Here is a 16,057-nt window from a genome sequence, read left to right on the forward strand (position 1 = left end):
GTCATCTTTATATAGTAGAATATTACATTGGTAATATCTTTAGCCTAAAATCTTTATCACTCTTTAAAAATCCTTTTGCTTTCACTGCTTCCAAGAATTACCATCTGCAAGAGTAGTGGTTATTTTGGTATCGGGTATAAGAAACTTAAATTTTCAGACTAGCAACAAAACTTAACTGACAGCTTCAGATATTCAGATCACACAGTATTTCTTTCTTGAGTGAACCCTGGAAACAGGTACACTCCTATTTCTTGAATTTAAAAAAAAAAGAAAAAAAAAAGCACTTCAGTACAATTAAGATCTGTGCAGTGAAATTCCGTTTTCTGGAAAAAAATTTAGTATTAACAAAAAAGAAATACTATAAAAGTTTTTTCCTATCGGTACTGATAACACGTGAACTCTGCTGATATTGGACTGTTCAATGTAAAAATAAGAAGTTCCACCATTTGTCTAGAAGGTGTCATGTTTTTTCAACCCACTGACAATATTTCCACTGTTCCCAGAAAAAAAATACTCTTACTTCTTTTAGAGGTGTCAAGAAACTAGTATTGTTGCTCTGTATTAGTGTTAATCTTTGAGTGGCACCTTTGACAGGAAAAAAAAAAAAGAGTAAGTGTTGATGTATATTTTACTTTTTAAAAAAGTCTAAATTATTCTAAAAGTCTATAAAAAAAGTCTGCAAATTGTTCTCTACCTGTTACAATGTTTGTTTCATTTTATTGCATTAGTTGATGGTATTTATTGAGTAGGAAATGCAAAAAACTTACTGTAATTTTTCTAGCGTGTACTGTGGTTCCGAAGATGGAACTGATGGGAGAAAAAAATACCTTTTTATAGAACGTTCCCACTCAGAACTATTTTGCTGACTTGCTATATCCAGTGTAGAGCCACCTTTAACTATTCTAACAGTTTGGAAAAACGTTTCATTTATCTCAGTTGAACTGGTTGAGTAGATAGTTTGGAAGTGTTTTATTAGGAATTTCTGTTATTTCTGTTCTGTTATGTATCTTATTAGGAAATTCTGTAGTGCTTCTGTAGACCTGAACCACTGAAACTGGGGATATGCTCACAAGTTTGCCATCATTCATTGTAAGAGTTAACTGAATTATTCTGCTTTTGTATGATCAAAAATAACTGAGAGTAAATATTTGTCATAGAGCGTTCCTTTTCCTTCTCTTCTGATTTGGAAGACTTGTGTCATCTCCTGTACACTACTACTAGTTACCATCACAGAAGAATGCCAGAAGGGATTTAGAAAGTAGGGTTGTGGGTTTGGTTTTGGTAGGCTTTTTTGGTTCAGTTTGGTTTGAGGTTTTGTGTTGGGTTTGGGGGGTTGGTTTTTTTTTTATTTGGCTTGGGTTTTTGTTGTTGTTGTTTTGTTTGGATTTTTGGGGTGGTTTTTTTTGTTTGGTTGGTTTTTTTTAAGAGAGAATGTTTTTACTAGGCCAGCTGAGTTGGCAAAGGTGAAGGAAGTTTTGGTACATACGTATTTATAAATATATATATGTATAACACATATGTATACATAAACTTTCTCAAGTCTGAGACAGCTAACCTTGTTCTTTTTTCATTGTTGCCATCTCCTCTCAAAATTGAGAGGATTCCCTCTCCTTGTCTTCTGCTCTTTTCAAGTAAATGTGGAAGTCAGCAGACACCCTTTGGGCTTTCTTTTCTGAATATGAAACATAGCATGCTAGGTGAAGCAGTCTGAAGAAGAAAGAGACAGCATAAAAGGCTTTTGTGGTGAATATTTAGGACCACAAAGGGATCTTTTGCATGTTTGTTGAAACTTTTCACTACTCTCTCAGCCTTGTATATTAGTATTGTGATGAGTACTTTTGAGTTCACTGATGTGTGAATGATGATGAGTTTGTTTACTTGAGAAGTCTGCTACTGTTCCCATTCTGTCATGGTGTTTGGGATGAGATACCCTTCTGTTGGCTGTTTCTGAGACAGCATACTCTTGCATTAGCAGTTGGACATTTAGTAGCAGGAACTTTTAACTGATTTTCCAAATTGACACTTGACTGACTTCAGGGACCAGTGTATAAACAGCATTTGTTTAAATAAGTTGGTTTGAGGTTTTGGTTCCCCCCGCCCAAATACATTTTTGGAGGTCCCCAGAGAATTAGCAAGACTGACTGATTAGCTAAAGTGGATGTGATGTACAAATAGAAAAATTTTTAACGGACTTTTTTTATCCTTTAAGTAAAGGCAGATATATATCATGGTGTTTTGTACTTTTCACAAAATGCTTACTAAACATTTGTCAAGTTAAAATGTATATCTGGGGTACATTGATTCAATGTCATTTGGTTAAGGTGGAGGTTGGAAGAGCAAAATATTATTTGATTACCAGTGAAGTTGTAACTGTCAGCCTTTTTTAAAGTTAATGCTTATTTTGGACGTATGTGAGGCTTCATGTGATGAGGCAGACCTATGGATAAAAAGAGCTATCACTAAAATAGATAGTATGTGCAATATAATATGTATAATGCTAAATAGATGCATGCATAATTTTAAGTGCTGAAAACAAGCTCATTTTCTTTATATTCTTGCATACTAAAAGTTTAGTCACATTTTTTTCGAATACTAGCTCTTCAGACTGCTGCAACTTTGGAATAACTTTACCAATTAATTTTTCCTTTTTGTGTGTGTGTGTTTATGTGTGCAGGTCTTATCCAGCCAATCCCAAGGAATAGCCAGTTCTTCCAAAATTATTTTAACAATAATTTTGTGAATGATGCAGACAGACCATACAAATGTTTTTATTGCCATCGAGCCTATAAAAAATCTTGTCATCTTAAACAACACATCAGGTAAAACAAATACAAAGAAGAAAGGAAATGTATGTAATAACAAAATTTATGGAAAAGCATGAATTTATTTAGTGTTCACTGAAAAGACTTCCTTTTTTACCGTCTCTTAGGTAGTGAACAGTGATAATTGATTTTTCTGGTAAAGTTGGAGGAGGCTTTGGACTAGTTCATACCGATGTGCAGTCCTAGTGGTTGTCTTCAGTGTGCAGTTTAGCTTATTAACACTCAGAATCTTTTTTTCCTAAACTATGTATAGGAAATAGCAAGTATTGCATGTGGGTTTTTTTCGTAATTTTGTAATTGCATACTGCAGATCATCTGCTTTGTATGTAACTCCTATTTTTTGAGAAGCAAATCAGCTTTTTATTCTGTGCGCTGTTTTCTGTGTAGTAAACCTAGAAGAATTTAGGCTTACATTGTAATCGAGTACATGTTCTTGGGGATCATTTTGTTGCTTGAAGTTCTGTTCAAGTTCCATACAGTGGGTGTTTGTTACAACCACAAAGTTATGGAGTCACAGAAAAATTTAGGTTGGAGGGGAACTAATCCAACTTTGTTTTGAAAAGAAAGGGTGGCTTCAAAGTTAGATGGGGTTGCAGTTTTACAGGCAGCGAGCTTTGACATTTAGTCGAGTTATCAAACATTGCTCCTTAGATAAAATATGAATAACTGGAGGAGGAAACATGAAAAAAACCACCAAAGATGATTACTAGGATTTAAGGAAAGATTCCATACAAGCGGGTGGCAATCTGCTTGTTTCTGCAATGTAAGCTCTGTACCACTTTCTCACTTTCTCTAATTCAAATTGTGGCGAGTTCCTCATGTTCTCCTTACAAGTCAAGTTCTGTGTTGGTAGGTTCTCAAACTGGCTTGAAATAGTTCTTGGTTTCTATATGCTCTCTTAACGGGAGGGGACAAAGCCTTGCAATACCACATCTTTTCCTTCTATAATATCCTATCTAGATTTCTCACCGTCTTTTGTAGACACAATCAAGCTGGATTGATTTAAATCAAAATAATTTTAAAGTAGTAAGTGTTGCTGGTTTGCGTCATTACCACCTTCATTGTCCTTCATTGAAATAGTTGATTTTAATTGTGTTTCACACTTGTCTCTCTATTTTATTAAAATAACTGTCAATGGTTAGTTAACATTAAAATGTTTGTTGCCACTAAAGAGGGCCACAGCTGCCTAAAGATGGCCTTCTTTAGCCTAAATATAAGCTAAATTTATGCATATTTTACTGAAGCATTTATGTAGTTTACAGTTTTATGTAGATTCATAATTTTTCATCTTTTATTTGTGTTAGAGAAATGTAGCTGACTACGTAGTTCATTTTTCTTTCACAGTTTTGTCAGGATTCTTTGAATGGAAATTGAAAGTGTTTTAATTACACAGAACATGAACCGCTTATTACTTAAACAATTGGTTTACTTGCACTGAATTCTCACAATTTTTTTTTTCTTGTCAGAATACGCTTTGTGTTCAAAAATTCTGTTCTTCAAATGCCTGTGCTTGAATTCATTCTGCTGTTGGGTGTACACACACTCCAGCTCAGGATAAACTACACACACTCCAGCTCAGGATAAACTATCTTTAAAAGCCTCGTTACTTATTATGTGCATCTTTGTTTTTCTTCTCCCATACTGAAAATACTAAGATGTGATGGGGCTACCAGTTACTCGCCCCTGTGCTTCTTTCTGATTGATCTTTGCAACAAAGTTACTTGAGTGAAGCTTAGCTTAGCTTGGCTTTGCTAGGGGTTTTGTAGAGGAATTAGAAACTTGTCTCTTTTTCCATGTTTGTTCTTTGTAAGTTGGCATCGCTATACCTAAACTACTAGACTTGACGCTTGTGTGGTTAGTCTGTCTTCATGGAGTGGTGCTGATCATTGCTTAGAAAGCTTGTTTCCCTCTCTGAAAACAGAGGGAAATTTGTAGTAGGGGTATTTTCAATAGAGCAGTGACTGAAGAAGCTCTGTGTGTCAGATTCTCCCACAGGCACACCAAGGAAAGGTTGGGATACCCCATTGCTGATTTCCGTAGATGTATATTGGTCGCAAAACAGTAATCTTGATATCTGTCACGCTGCTTTATTATGGTGTCTGATGTGGTGGCCATAGACTTCTAAGCATACTGTAATCATAAGCCATCCCTAACTTTTCCCAGTTTTATTAAATCCTCCTTCCTTTATCTTCCATTTCCTAGCATTCACATTGCTTTCCCCCTAGCTCTCACTCCTGGGATGCTACAGTCATAATCCTGAAAACTCTCGTTGCACTCGGCTCCATTTCCTAACCTGTCCTTTAGTCTGTTTTATATCTCGATGTGGTCCTAAAGGGAAACTCCTCCAGCACCCCTGGAAGGAAGGATATAGTGAATGGGATGTGTTGATAGTATAGGTGAGAGACGTTCCCCACTTGAATATTGTTTTCACATAGCAGTCTGAAAGACTAGTTGTACTGTGCCTTGTTCAGGGGGTATTCAGGGTGGACACAGTTCTTTTCCCAAAAATTCTGTTATTAAACGTAGTAGTAGTATATATATAATACGAGGAGGTCAGTATATTTTTCTCCAAACTTTCGTGGTCATTGTTTTAGCTCAATTGAGGAAAATATATGCAAATGGTAATATACTGGTCTGAAGAACCTAGTACATTATCTGGCATGGAAAAATTCAACCCAAATGTTTTAACTGAGGCAAAGTATGATCAGAAAAGGAAATTGGACTGTAGAACATAAAATTGTCATGTAGTATTGCTTCTAGCCCTGCCAGTGATGACATGCAGGTTGTTTATAATTTATTAAAGCTTTAATTTCTGGATTTTCTTAACTGAGGCCTCTTCCATCCATACAGCAGTCACCTTAGTTTGGTTTATTTTGCTCATTTTAAAATTCAGTCTTTTAATAACTTTGTAAATCAAACTGTTAAATCTACTTTAACTTCTGCTCTCTCTTAAAAAGGTCACATACTGGTGAAAAGCCATTTAAGTGCTCTCAGTGTGGAAGAGGTTTTGTGTCAGCTGGAGTTCTGAAAGCACATATTAGAACACACACTGGACTGAAAGCTTTTAAGTGTCTTATATGCAATGGGGCCTTCACTACTGGTGGTAGCCTCAGGCGACATATGGGGATCCATAATGACCTTCGACCGTATATGTGTCCATATTGTCAAAAAACATTCAAGACATCACTAAACTGTAAAAAACACATGAAGACTCATAGGTATGTTTACAATTTTTATATGAATCCTTCAATGTATTTCAGTAGACCTGCCTTAAAGATACTTGGAAAGGCAGCTTTGGTCTGTAGCAAATGCTAATAATTGAATAAGGATGTTTGTTTATGGATAACAAACACTTAGGTAGCTCTGAAGGTATACTAAATTATGGCGTATAATAAAAATAAAAATTTGTTCATGTAAATAATTAGGATAACTGTCTAACTGAAGCCATGAAAAGACGTTCTTACCTTTCTTTGCAGATATGAACTTGCACAGCAACTTCAGCAGCATCAGCAGTCTGCTTCAATAGATGATTCTACAGTAGATCAGCAGAGCATTCATGTTTCTACACAGATGCAAGTGGAGATTGAAAGCGATGAGCTACAGCAGTCAGAAGCTGTTACAACAGATCAGCAGGCTATTTTAGAGTTAGACCAGCAGCCAGTAGTAGGCACAGAAGAAACAGCACTAGAACAACAATTGGCTGATCAGCCTTTAGAGCAAGATGAGGGTGAGTATTTGAAATATGATAAGGTTTATAATGAGGTAAGTTTACAAGTTCTCAAATAACTTTTTGTTCACAAATGTCAATGATTTGAGTTTCAAGACAATGCAAGTAAACAACTAGAAAAGTACATGGAGTAAAAGCTAACTACTTAAAAGTCTATTGTACCATTTCTTTCATTCATTGCTGTGTAGGTTTACTGTTAAAAATACAAAGATTGATTAAGGTTTGCACCATTTAGTTGTATCAAACAAAACTACTAAACAAATATACAGAAAAATAATACTATGTGCACTAAACTTTACCACATCACCTCTATTATTAATAAAAAACACTGCTATATAGTCTACTTAGGAAGTAATACCTGTGTTTTGAGACGGGAGAGTACAAAATATTTCATGTACTTATTCTATTACTAATTAGTAGAACAAAGTATTTTGGTTTTGCTTATTTGCTCTTTTTCATGGTGTAATGAGTTAGCAAGTACTACAGAGGAATATAAATAAAGCCTACAACAAGGAAAGATTTAAGTGCCTATTTGGCTAATAATTTTCTATTTATTTTTAATGCAGTAAAAATTCAGATGACTACAAAATGTAGGGTTTTGGGAACAACTGAATTATCCAGTTAATTACATAATCTTTTCTTGACATTTTTTCCTTCCTTTTTCTTCTCCCCCCCACCCCCCCTTCTTACTTTCCCCATTTCAGATAGATTTGTGACATCCCAGCATGCTTTACAGGAAAACATCACTCAATTTGAACAACAAGCTATAACACAGCAGCCATTTGATCAACAGGGCTTATCACAAGGTTAGTAATAAATAATGGGTTTTAAAGTGATTTTTATAAATCTGGCTTTACAGCATAGTTATCATAAAGCATTTCAAAAGTGGGCATCCACAGGCAAAGTAACTGCAATGCAGAGAACTTGCAAAAACTTTTTCTTAAATTACTATTTTGAAACTATATTTGGTGGAATTAAGTATTTTGAATACTTAAATATAAATGGATTTTGCTTTTATGAGCCAATAGTTAGTCATTACAGTATGGGGTCTATAGTCAGGCATTTAATATTCTTTCCTTGATTGTGTTTGAAATTGCTGTGGCAGTAGGCAGTTTACACAACTTTCCCCCTAAATATGCGTGCTCGTAATCTGAGATGATAAGAAACACCATCTAAGATTTGACTGAGTGGCTGTTGGGATTCATTATGGAATAAGTGCAAAATACAATCATGTAAAAATCATACTTTCACCTAACCACAGCAGTTTCCTTTTGTATTTTATAAAGCTACATAAGTAACAAATAAAGAGATTGTAAACATTTGGAAACTCTTTAAATCTACAGAATAGTGAGAAATAGTGTAAAGCTTATGTCACCCGCAGAGAATGAAGAAAAGACTGTGTTCCTTTGTTTTTCACTACTGGATTTCTGGAGTTGTTTCTTGATATGAAGCTACTAGTTTTGTTTTGGGGTTTTTGCGGGGGCGGGGGGGGCAGGGAAGTGGGGGGCTATGTTTAAGGCATTTACATTTCGTTTGGTTGGGAAGTATACCTCGCTGGCTGACCAGTTGATCCTCTTCCTCCTTGTTTCTGACTCCAGCAAATAACTTCATACTTAGGTAACTGGTAACCAGTCATTGGTATTCCATCTGCTTAAACTTCTCTGTTCTTAATTTCATTCCCTGTTGAAGTATATAGTGCCTTTTGTAAAACATAATTGATTGTGCTAAGTTGAATGATGCTGTGAAGAAATAGTATAGTTTGTTGCCGATTTTAATTCTCTAGGTTGTGCTGCTTTATATGTAACTTAGAAAAAATATTAAAGTGTCTGCCTTTATTAAACAAGACTGAACCAGGTCCTGCTAAAACCCTATGGATTATTTTCCTTGGTTGCCTTTTACAGTTTTCCAAATGAATGAGAAGACACTACAGAAAAAAAGTGCAACCTTTCACTCTGTGTTACTCTCAAGAGTGGTGGTGGGTTTTGTTTGGATTTTTACAGCTCCTTTGAATTTGAAAATCCAATACGTAAACCTTGTTTTGTTATCTTATTTAGACTTCAGTTTCTATGTATGTCTATCTTCTCCATTAAATAAATATCGAACACTGAGTGATTTCTTGGGGAGCGGGGAGACTATTCTAAATCTCACAAAACAATTCTTTCATCATCAGAAATCTAGGCTGATCATCGGTACGTTATAAAATTGGTACAGAGAATCAAAACATCTGTGGTGTGGTTTTTTTAAGTCTCATTTGTATAAGATGTCTCCTATTCTACTTGGAATCTCATCCACAGATTCCCAACTCTTTGAAGTTTCCTTGAAGATCCTGGAGCCCTTCAAAATTTTTGAATTTCAGGTAGGTAAGCATTTGCGCGGATGCATGCGTTAAATTGGTCGACCCTCTCCCTATGTCTGCATCTGTGCTTCATGCTCCTAATTTCTTTTTCCTGTCAGCTAGGCAGAACATTCAAGCTTAAAACACTATGTCTTTTTTATCCTTGATATTTTTAGGCTGTATTCTTGTGCAAATATTTTGGCTCAGTGTTTATTAATAGAAAAACATAGGAGTTTTAAAAACTCTTCGGTAGGTTTTTTGGCTTTTCTTTTTCATTTGATGAAAAAAAGAAAATCTTTCCATTTCAGACAGATAAGGCTGATCTCTAGGCTGCACAGACCTGTCAGAACTTTGTTTATTCTTTCAGGTTTGTTTTTAATACTTCTACAGAATTTCTGATTTGTTCAGATAGATTTTCTTGATCTGTTCAGACTTGTAAAGAAGTGCAGATCTTATGAGGGTGCTGCTGTATCATAATCTGTTACTCATATGAGCTAGATTTGAAGACTAAGAAAAAGGACTTCAGTGTTCTCTGTAGTTTACATATTCAGGTGTCTTCATCTGAAGACTTGTTAGTGAGGTCAGAACAACCAAATGGATCTTGTATCAGAAAATGTCTTTGGGTTATTGAATATCGTCTGTCACCAAATGTGTTTTCATATAGATTATGTCACCTTTTCTTCCTTTAAAGTCTCCCTGTAAGCATGATTGAATGTTAATAATCAGTGGTCATAGGAGAGTGATTTTGAAAAACTGCAAGTCCAAATACTGTTATTCTGTAGCCCATACAAATATACCCTTGCCACCACCAGACCTGCTGTTCTGCTTTGCTAAGAAGTTGATCTGCAATTTCAGGACTTGGAATTCTCATTCTTTCAGTAGATCTTTACAGATTGACTCTGGTCAGTACTGTTCAGCTAGTTCCCAAAAGTTGCCTAGGAAGCAAACCTGCAGAACATTTAAATTTTAGTCACTGACCCCCACTGAGATGCACATGTGCATGTAGATATGTTTGTAATGTTAGAATTCAAATGATCTGTCAGTAAAGACTTCCAGTTTTGTCTGAAGTAAAATATTGTATTTGCTATGAACTATCATACTGTTGTTTTCTTATTCTCCTGTACAAGACATATCTTTCCACTACTAAACTGATTTCCAGAGTATTCTGTCTTTTCAGTATGTTTTGTTAATGTGGAAGAGATTAGGTTGGATGATGTCCTAAAGCCAAGAAAAAAACAAGCAATGCAAATGATTACTTGTACTGAAATAAAACAAAATCCAATTTCAAGTTTAGAGGACTTTGTAGTAAGAGACTCCTCTTATTATACAGAGCTTAAGATGCTCTCTGTTCTTTGAAGATTAAGCAAAAGCTTCTGGGAAACGATATGTAATGGTGAAAACAAGAGCAGAAAATAAAGGTTCTGAAATTTATTTCTATCTCTCCCTCAGACTGAACGTCTGGTTTTTGGTGTGATGGTTTTGGGGTTTTTGGGGGGGTTTTTTGTTTTGGTTTTTTTTAATGCTGTTCTGTAGAAATAGTATGGTGGTAGCAAATGCCTTTAGCATGCTCAAAATTGTCAGATCTTTTTAAAATTTTGAGTGGAAATTGACCTTCATGCTAGGTATTGAGCAAAATGGGGTTGCATCATGCATATTCTTGTTAAAGTGTTGGTTTATATTTATTCCAGAACTACCTTCAGAAGTAGTATTTCTTCAGTTTGTCCCTAAATACTTCTAAATTCAGAACTTTTCTTCCTGAGTGTTTTGTTGCATGATCCTGGGAAATTTTTCAGGATGTCAATAATTGCTTTTATTAAAACACTGTGAATTGAAACAGGTCATGGTATAGTAATTTCTTTTTTCTGTCTTAGCTAGTAGAAATTACTTACCAATCAAAAAAAAGTTTCAGGTTTTTTAGATAGCTGTTTCTTTGTACATTTAATAGTTACGTCCTGTTTTTTTGGTTTTTTTTTAATGTAGGGCATGGAAGTGGAAGTGGCATCACTTTTGCTTCACTTTCTTGAGGCTCGTTTTTTTGCGTTCTCATCAGGTGTAGTGGGAATACCATTTTTCCAGAAAGGTGCTTTTAAAATGTATTGCAAAATAGAAAGTAGCCACCCGCTTATCACCTTAAAGCTTTGCATCGCTGCTCTTCAGGCTACTTTTTTATTTTGTGTTTTCAGTAAGAGTAATTGAGGTGCAAGGGTTCAGCTTGTTGAATCTTTTTTTTCTTCTAATCTTGGTAGTTCTAGGAGAGAAGATAATAAACAAGTTGCAGCATTAGGTTTGGTGATAAGTTACAACCTGACTAATAATGTTTTCAAGATTTGTTTACATTTGTTAGCTTTCATTCTATGGTGTCAGCAATAGCATACAAGAAGGTTTTTTTCCTGTATTGATAATAGTATTCTTCTGCTGTGAAAAGTGTCTTTTGGGAAATTTCTGCTTAAACTTAACACATCCCAGTTTTAGATAAACTGTAATTCAAAATGTTCTTTAAGCATTGCTTTTTGGCCTTTGATGCTGTGATCATCTGATGTGGGTTTGTTTCTACCCTGTTTTCATAATCTTCATCCTTTTTGTCCGCTAAAGGCAAACTGCACAGAAATAGTAAAATTGCTGCCCTTACCTTAATTACTGATACTTGTGGTTTAATTTTTTTTCCACATAACATTGATTTTTTTTTTTTTTAATATTAGAAATATTAGGGCTTAGAGAGGTTGATAACAGGGCATTTCTAATAGCATTAAAAAACCCTGCAATCTGAGCTATGCTTCCCTGGCTCTGAATCATTGATACTATCATTTCATTCATTCATTTAGGCAAAGGAGGTGATTAAGATCTGATATTTCAGAAGAACAAAACTGAATAAAAATTTCAGGTCTTCATACTGGAAATGTGAATAAAAATATGTTTATTTTTTACTTTGCAGTTTGCCTTTGAGAGGCTCTACTTTACTATTATCTAAAGAGTGGGAATATGTGGAGGAGATCCAAAGTAGGAGAAAATGGGGTTACTTTATCAGAAACTGGAGTTCTCCTATTGGGTTATCTCCTCCACTCACCCGCCATCCTCCCCACTGAGCTTTGCATCCTTGTGATCGGCTTCCAGTGTAGTTAAGGGAGCGTGGTACCAACGTGGATAAAGGGAGATGGGTCAACCTGTTTGACACATGCATGCTTACATACAAGAAATTCAAAATTTCAATGGCTCTAAGGTAATTGTGGCACCCCGAAGAAACTTCAAACAGTGTTTTTCTGTGGAGGAGATTTTCCAATAGAATTCCAGCTAATGGTAAGTAACCCTATTATGCATATTACATAGATGCCAGAAACATTTGTGTATTTTGTCACTCAACAGTGAAGTGTATAAAATGAGTGTTACTATATGGTAATACTACCTAATCTCTTTTGAAGGTAGTCTTCAAAAAAGTGTGGTGTTATTCAAAGACCAATTCAGTGTTTTTGACAGGTTTTTGACTGTTTAATTTCTGGCAGGTTTTACAGTGAATGACAGCTACAATCAACAGACTCAATTTCCAGCTGTACAGCAGCTGCAGGATTCAAGCACACTTGAATCTCAGGCTCTTTCAACAAGTTACCATCCACCAGCCCTTCTTCAGGTTCCAAATACAGACACTATTAACGTAGTAAGTACTGCTAGAAGGCAGAATTCATTGTTTGGTGTTCAGTGATGAGTTTCTTTGAACTATTTCATTGGTGATTAGGTGAACTGAGAAGTCGGAAGAGTTTCATGATTTCTTTTCTAGAATTTCTTGCTTATGTTTAACAACTGGAAAATAAAAGCCGGGGGGGGGGGGGGAGGATAAGTGGACCTGGCTACATCTTTCTAAAAAAAGAGTTGTAAGTTTTGATGCTTTAGGCTTAAAAAAGGATATAATGCTTTAAAGTTGGATTGTAAGTCTAAAACTAAGGAAATCACCTAATGTTATGAAATAATTTTACATTATTGCACTATATTCTGTGCTAATTCTTTAATTTCTGTGCATATAGATATGATCAAGCAATAAAAATAACATTACAAATGTGTAGTGATCATTCATGGAGCTTGCATATTGCAGTGTATGATGTTCTTTTGTGGTTCTCATCTGATTAAATTTGTAGAAGAGTTTAGTTGCTAAAAATACAGTTTAAATATAAACTTTTATGATGGTAGCATTACCTAGCATGAAGACATCTGTAGTAATGTGTTTATCATGATGACCTGCATGAATTATTGTCCCTTCATGCTCACTTGCAAAGGGATAATGTTGGTCAGAGAACTGAGGTGAGTGTTAGGATCTGGAAGAGTTTGAGTAATTTCAGCCTACAGGCTTTGGAGTTTTATTCTCTTCAAATCTTAAAACATGCTGTCATTCTCAAGGATTCTTCTGTGGTGGTTTTTGGTTAGAGGAAAAACCTATTCAAAAAGCCATGAAGTCTGTCAGCACCGCTGTGCATTTTACTACTCAGTGTGGGGCCCATACTGTTTAAAGCAGCTGCTTTAGTGTTAAATTTAACCCCTCAAACAGCAGAAAATCTATGAGACTCAAGACATGTTTTTGCATAGATTCACAGAAGTGTAAGTGCACCACGTTGTCTGTTTATTCTGATTCAGTAGGTGCACATTTTGCTGTTTTCCTTCTCACTATGAAAGAGCGAGGTATCATATTACACTCTTAACTTCTTGTCAAAAAATTTATGAAAGCATAAATTTGATTACTTGTGTTGACTGTAAATGCTGTAATTATTTCTTGCCTATTTGTGTGACTTTATTTTGTGTCATTGTGTTATTGAAATTTACTTGAGGCTTTGTTCTAGACTACTCGCTTGATACAAGATCAGTCATCACAAGAAGAGCTTGAATTGCATACCCAACGGCCTCATTTTCTTGAGGATAACGAAGATCAAAGCAGGCGTTCATATAGGTTTGTTATACTTTTAGGTTCTGTCGCAGAATTTCCTGAACCTTTTATGGCTAGTAATTATATGCAACTAATGAAAAAAAAATTTCTTCCAATAGATGTGAATATTGCAACAAGGGTTTTAAGAAATCCAGCCATTTGAAACAACATGTACGATCTCATACTGGTGAGAAACCTTATAAATGCCAACTCTGTGGTCGTGGCTTTGTTTCGTCAGGAGTTCTTAAGTCACATGAGAAGACTCATACAGGTAACAGAGTATACCAGCTCTATATTAGCTTAACTCACGTTTGGGTTTCGTAAATGTGCTGTATAAGTGAACTTAAACAAATGGCGTGCTACTTATTTGTTTCTGTTACTTTAAGGAGTTAAAGCATTCAGCTGTAGCATTTGCAATACCTCCTTCACAACTAATGGCAGCCTTACCAGGCACATGGCAACTCACATGAGCATGAAGCCTTACAAGTGCCCATTCTGTGATGAAAGCTTTCGAACAACTGTTCACTGCAAAAAACATATGAAAAAACATCAGGCAGTCTCCTCAGCTGTAGCAGCAGCTACAGAATCAGGAGGGGGAGGTAAATTATTTCATTTTTACTCTTACAGTCCTTACTACGTAACAAGTACAGATGTTTCAGTGGATTTCATGAATGCTGTGACAGTAATGTTATAAATTAGCCTTCCAGCATGGATAATGTCTAATGTCCAGAGCCACTGAAATTGCTGTGTTACCTAAATTGTTTAAAGAAATCAGTTTTCCAGGAGTCTGTCCAGTGTATTCAAGTTACTGTATGTTACATAGTTATTTTAGTGTGTCACTTAAGTAGAACATTTTTTGTCCTAAATACTTATACCGGTATTTAATTATTGTAAAAATAAGAATTATAAATCCAGCTTTATTTTAAAAGCAGACATGAGTAGTTAGGCCTCTGACAGAGATTTAAGTCCAAGCATGTAATGTAGTGGCCATGTGTTTAATAATAAACCCTCCTATTTTTGTAATTTCTGCTGGCAGATTAAACTAAACAGACGTGTGTATTTTTTTTTTTTAATTGATAGTTGCATGTGTTGAAGATGATGATGAAAACTCTGAAAGAACTTCCAGAAAATCTCGTCCTGGTGTCATAACTTTTACAGAAGAAGAAACAGCAGAACTGGCAAAGATTAGGCCTCGAGAAAGTGCCACTGTCTCAGAAAAAGTTCTTGTCCAGTCTGCTGCAGAGAAAGACAGAATTAGTGAGATCAAAGATAAGCAAGCAGAACTTGAAGCAGAGCCCAAATATGCCAACTGTTGTAGTTATTGCCCCAAAAGCTTTAAAAAACCCAGTGATTTAGTCAGGTAAGGAATGGAAAAGTTTTGCGTATTTTCAATTTTCTAAATTGTTCACCAGGAACTTTCTAGTAACAGTTTCATATAACTTTTTTATTCCTAAGCTAAAGTTTGACTCATATTTACATACATTTTTCTTTTTTGGAACAGTTTAAAAATATGTGTCAAAATGTTATATATTCTGAATATGACTAAACCAGCCTTTTCATATTTCTTTTCCTGCAGTATTAAAATTATTATTATGAAGTTTAAGAATAAATTACTCATTTCTTGTTGTAGGACTTGCATATAAAAACATGTAAAAATCAGTTTGAAAAAAGGCAAATGCTTAAACCATCTTCTTTATTAGTTCTGCTTAATGTAATATTAATATAAGTATTCAATTAATTCTAAAATTAGGAAGATACAAAATAAATATTTCTACAAACTGATGTAAGAGTAGAAATTCACATATACATGTATTCTGGAATTATTAGGCATGTTCGTATCCATACTGGAGAGAAGCCCTATAAGTGTGAAGAATGTGGAAAGAGTTTCACCGTAAAATCCACTCTGGATTGTCATGTTAAAACACACACAGGTCAGTAAGATTTTGAATGTCTTTGTTTAGAAACCGGTTACTTTCTTGACAGGCTATTTTAACTAAAGATTTTGCAAGGAATGGAATGGTTCACTGTGATCTGGGAAATGGCACTATGAGTGGCAGTGCTAGGTAAAATTTGGTGCTTATGGCATCATCAAATGAATCGTATTATGATACTTTGAATAAACAGTATTATTACAGCCTTCTGTATTGGTAGGCTTATAAAGCAGTCATAGTCTTAGCTCATGGAAAAACTATGTATTCTATTAGAATACACAGAATTCTAATAGAATTCTTATTATTCTATTCCCTAACTATTTAATTTCAAATCTGCTG

General features: G+C 35.1%; 1 protein-coding gene across 5 annotated transcripts in view; it reads left to right on the plus strand.

Annotated features, from left to right (window-relative positions):
• Window positions 1–16,057, plus strand: part of ZNF236 (zinc finger protein 236) — a 98,732-nt gene that overhangs the window by 47,516 nt on the left and 35,159 nt on the right. For all 5 annotated transcript variants that reach the window (XM_030011416.2, XM_030011414.2, XM_030011415.2 and 2 more), the window contains exons 13-22: window positions 2,675–2,819; window positions 5,780–6,040; window positions 6,299–6,549; window positions 7,254–7,355; window positions 12,382–12,533; window positions 13,705–13,811; window positions 13,907–14,058; window positions 14,174–14,386; window positions 14,868–15,147; window positions 15,615–15,718. In XM_030011416.2, the coding sequence (XP_029867276.1) occupies window positions 2,675–2,819; window positions 5,780–6,040; window positions 6,299–6,549; window positions 7,254–7,355; window positions 12,382–12,533; window positions 13,705–13,811; window positions 13,907–14,058; window positions 14,174–14,386; window positions 14,868–15,147; window positions 15,615–15,718 (1,767 nt within the window). The remainder of the gene's footprint in view (window positions 1–2,674; window positions 2,820–5,779; window positions 6,041–6,298; window positions 6,550–7,253; window positions 7,356–12,381; window positions 12,534–13,704; window positions 13,812–13,906; window positions 14,059–14,173; window positions 14,387–14,867; window positions 15,148–15,614; window positions 15,719–16,057) is intronic.

This window comes from Aquila chrysaetos, chromosome 4, assembly GCF_900496995.4.
Source record: "Aquila chrysaetos chrysaetos chromosome 4, bAquChr1.4, whole genome shotgun sequence".
NCBI lineage: Eukaryota > Metazoa > Chordata > Aves > Accipitriformes > Accipitridae > Aquila > Aquila chrysaetos.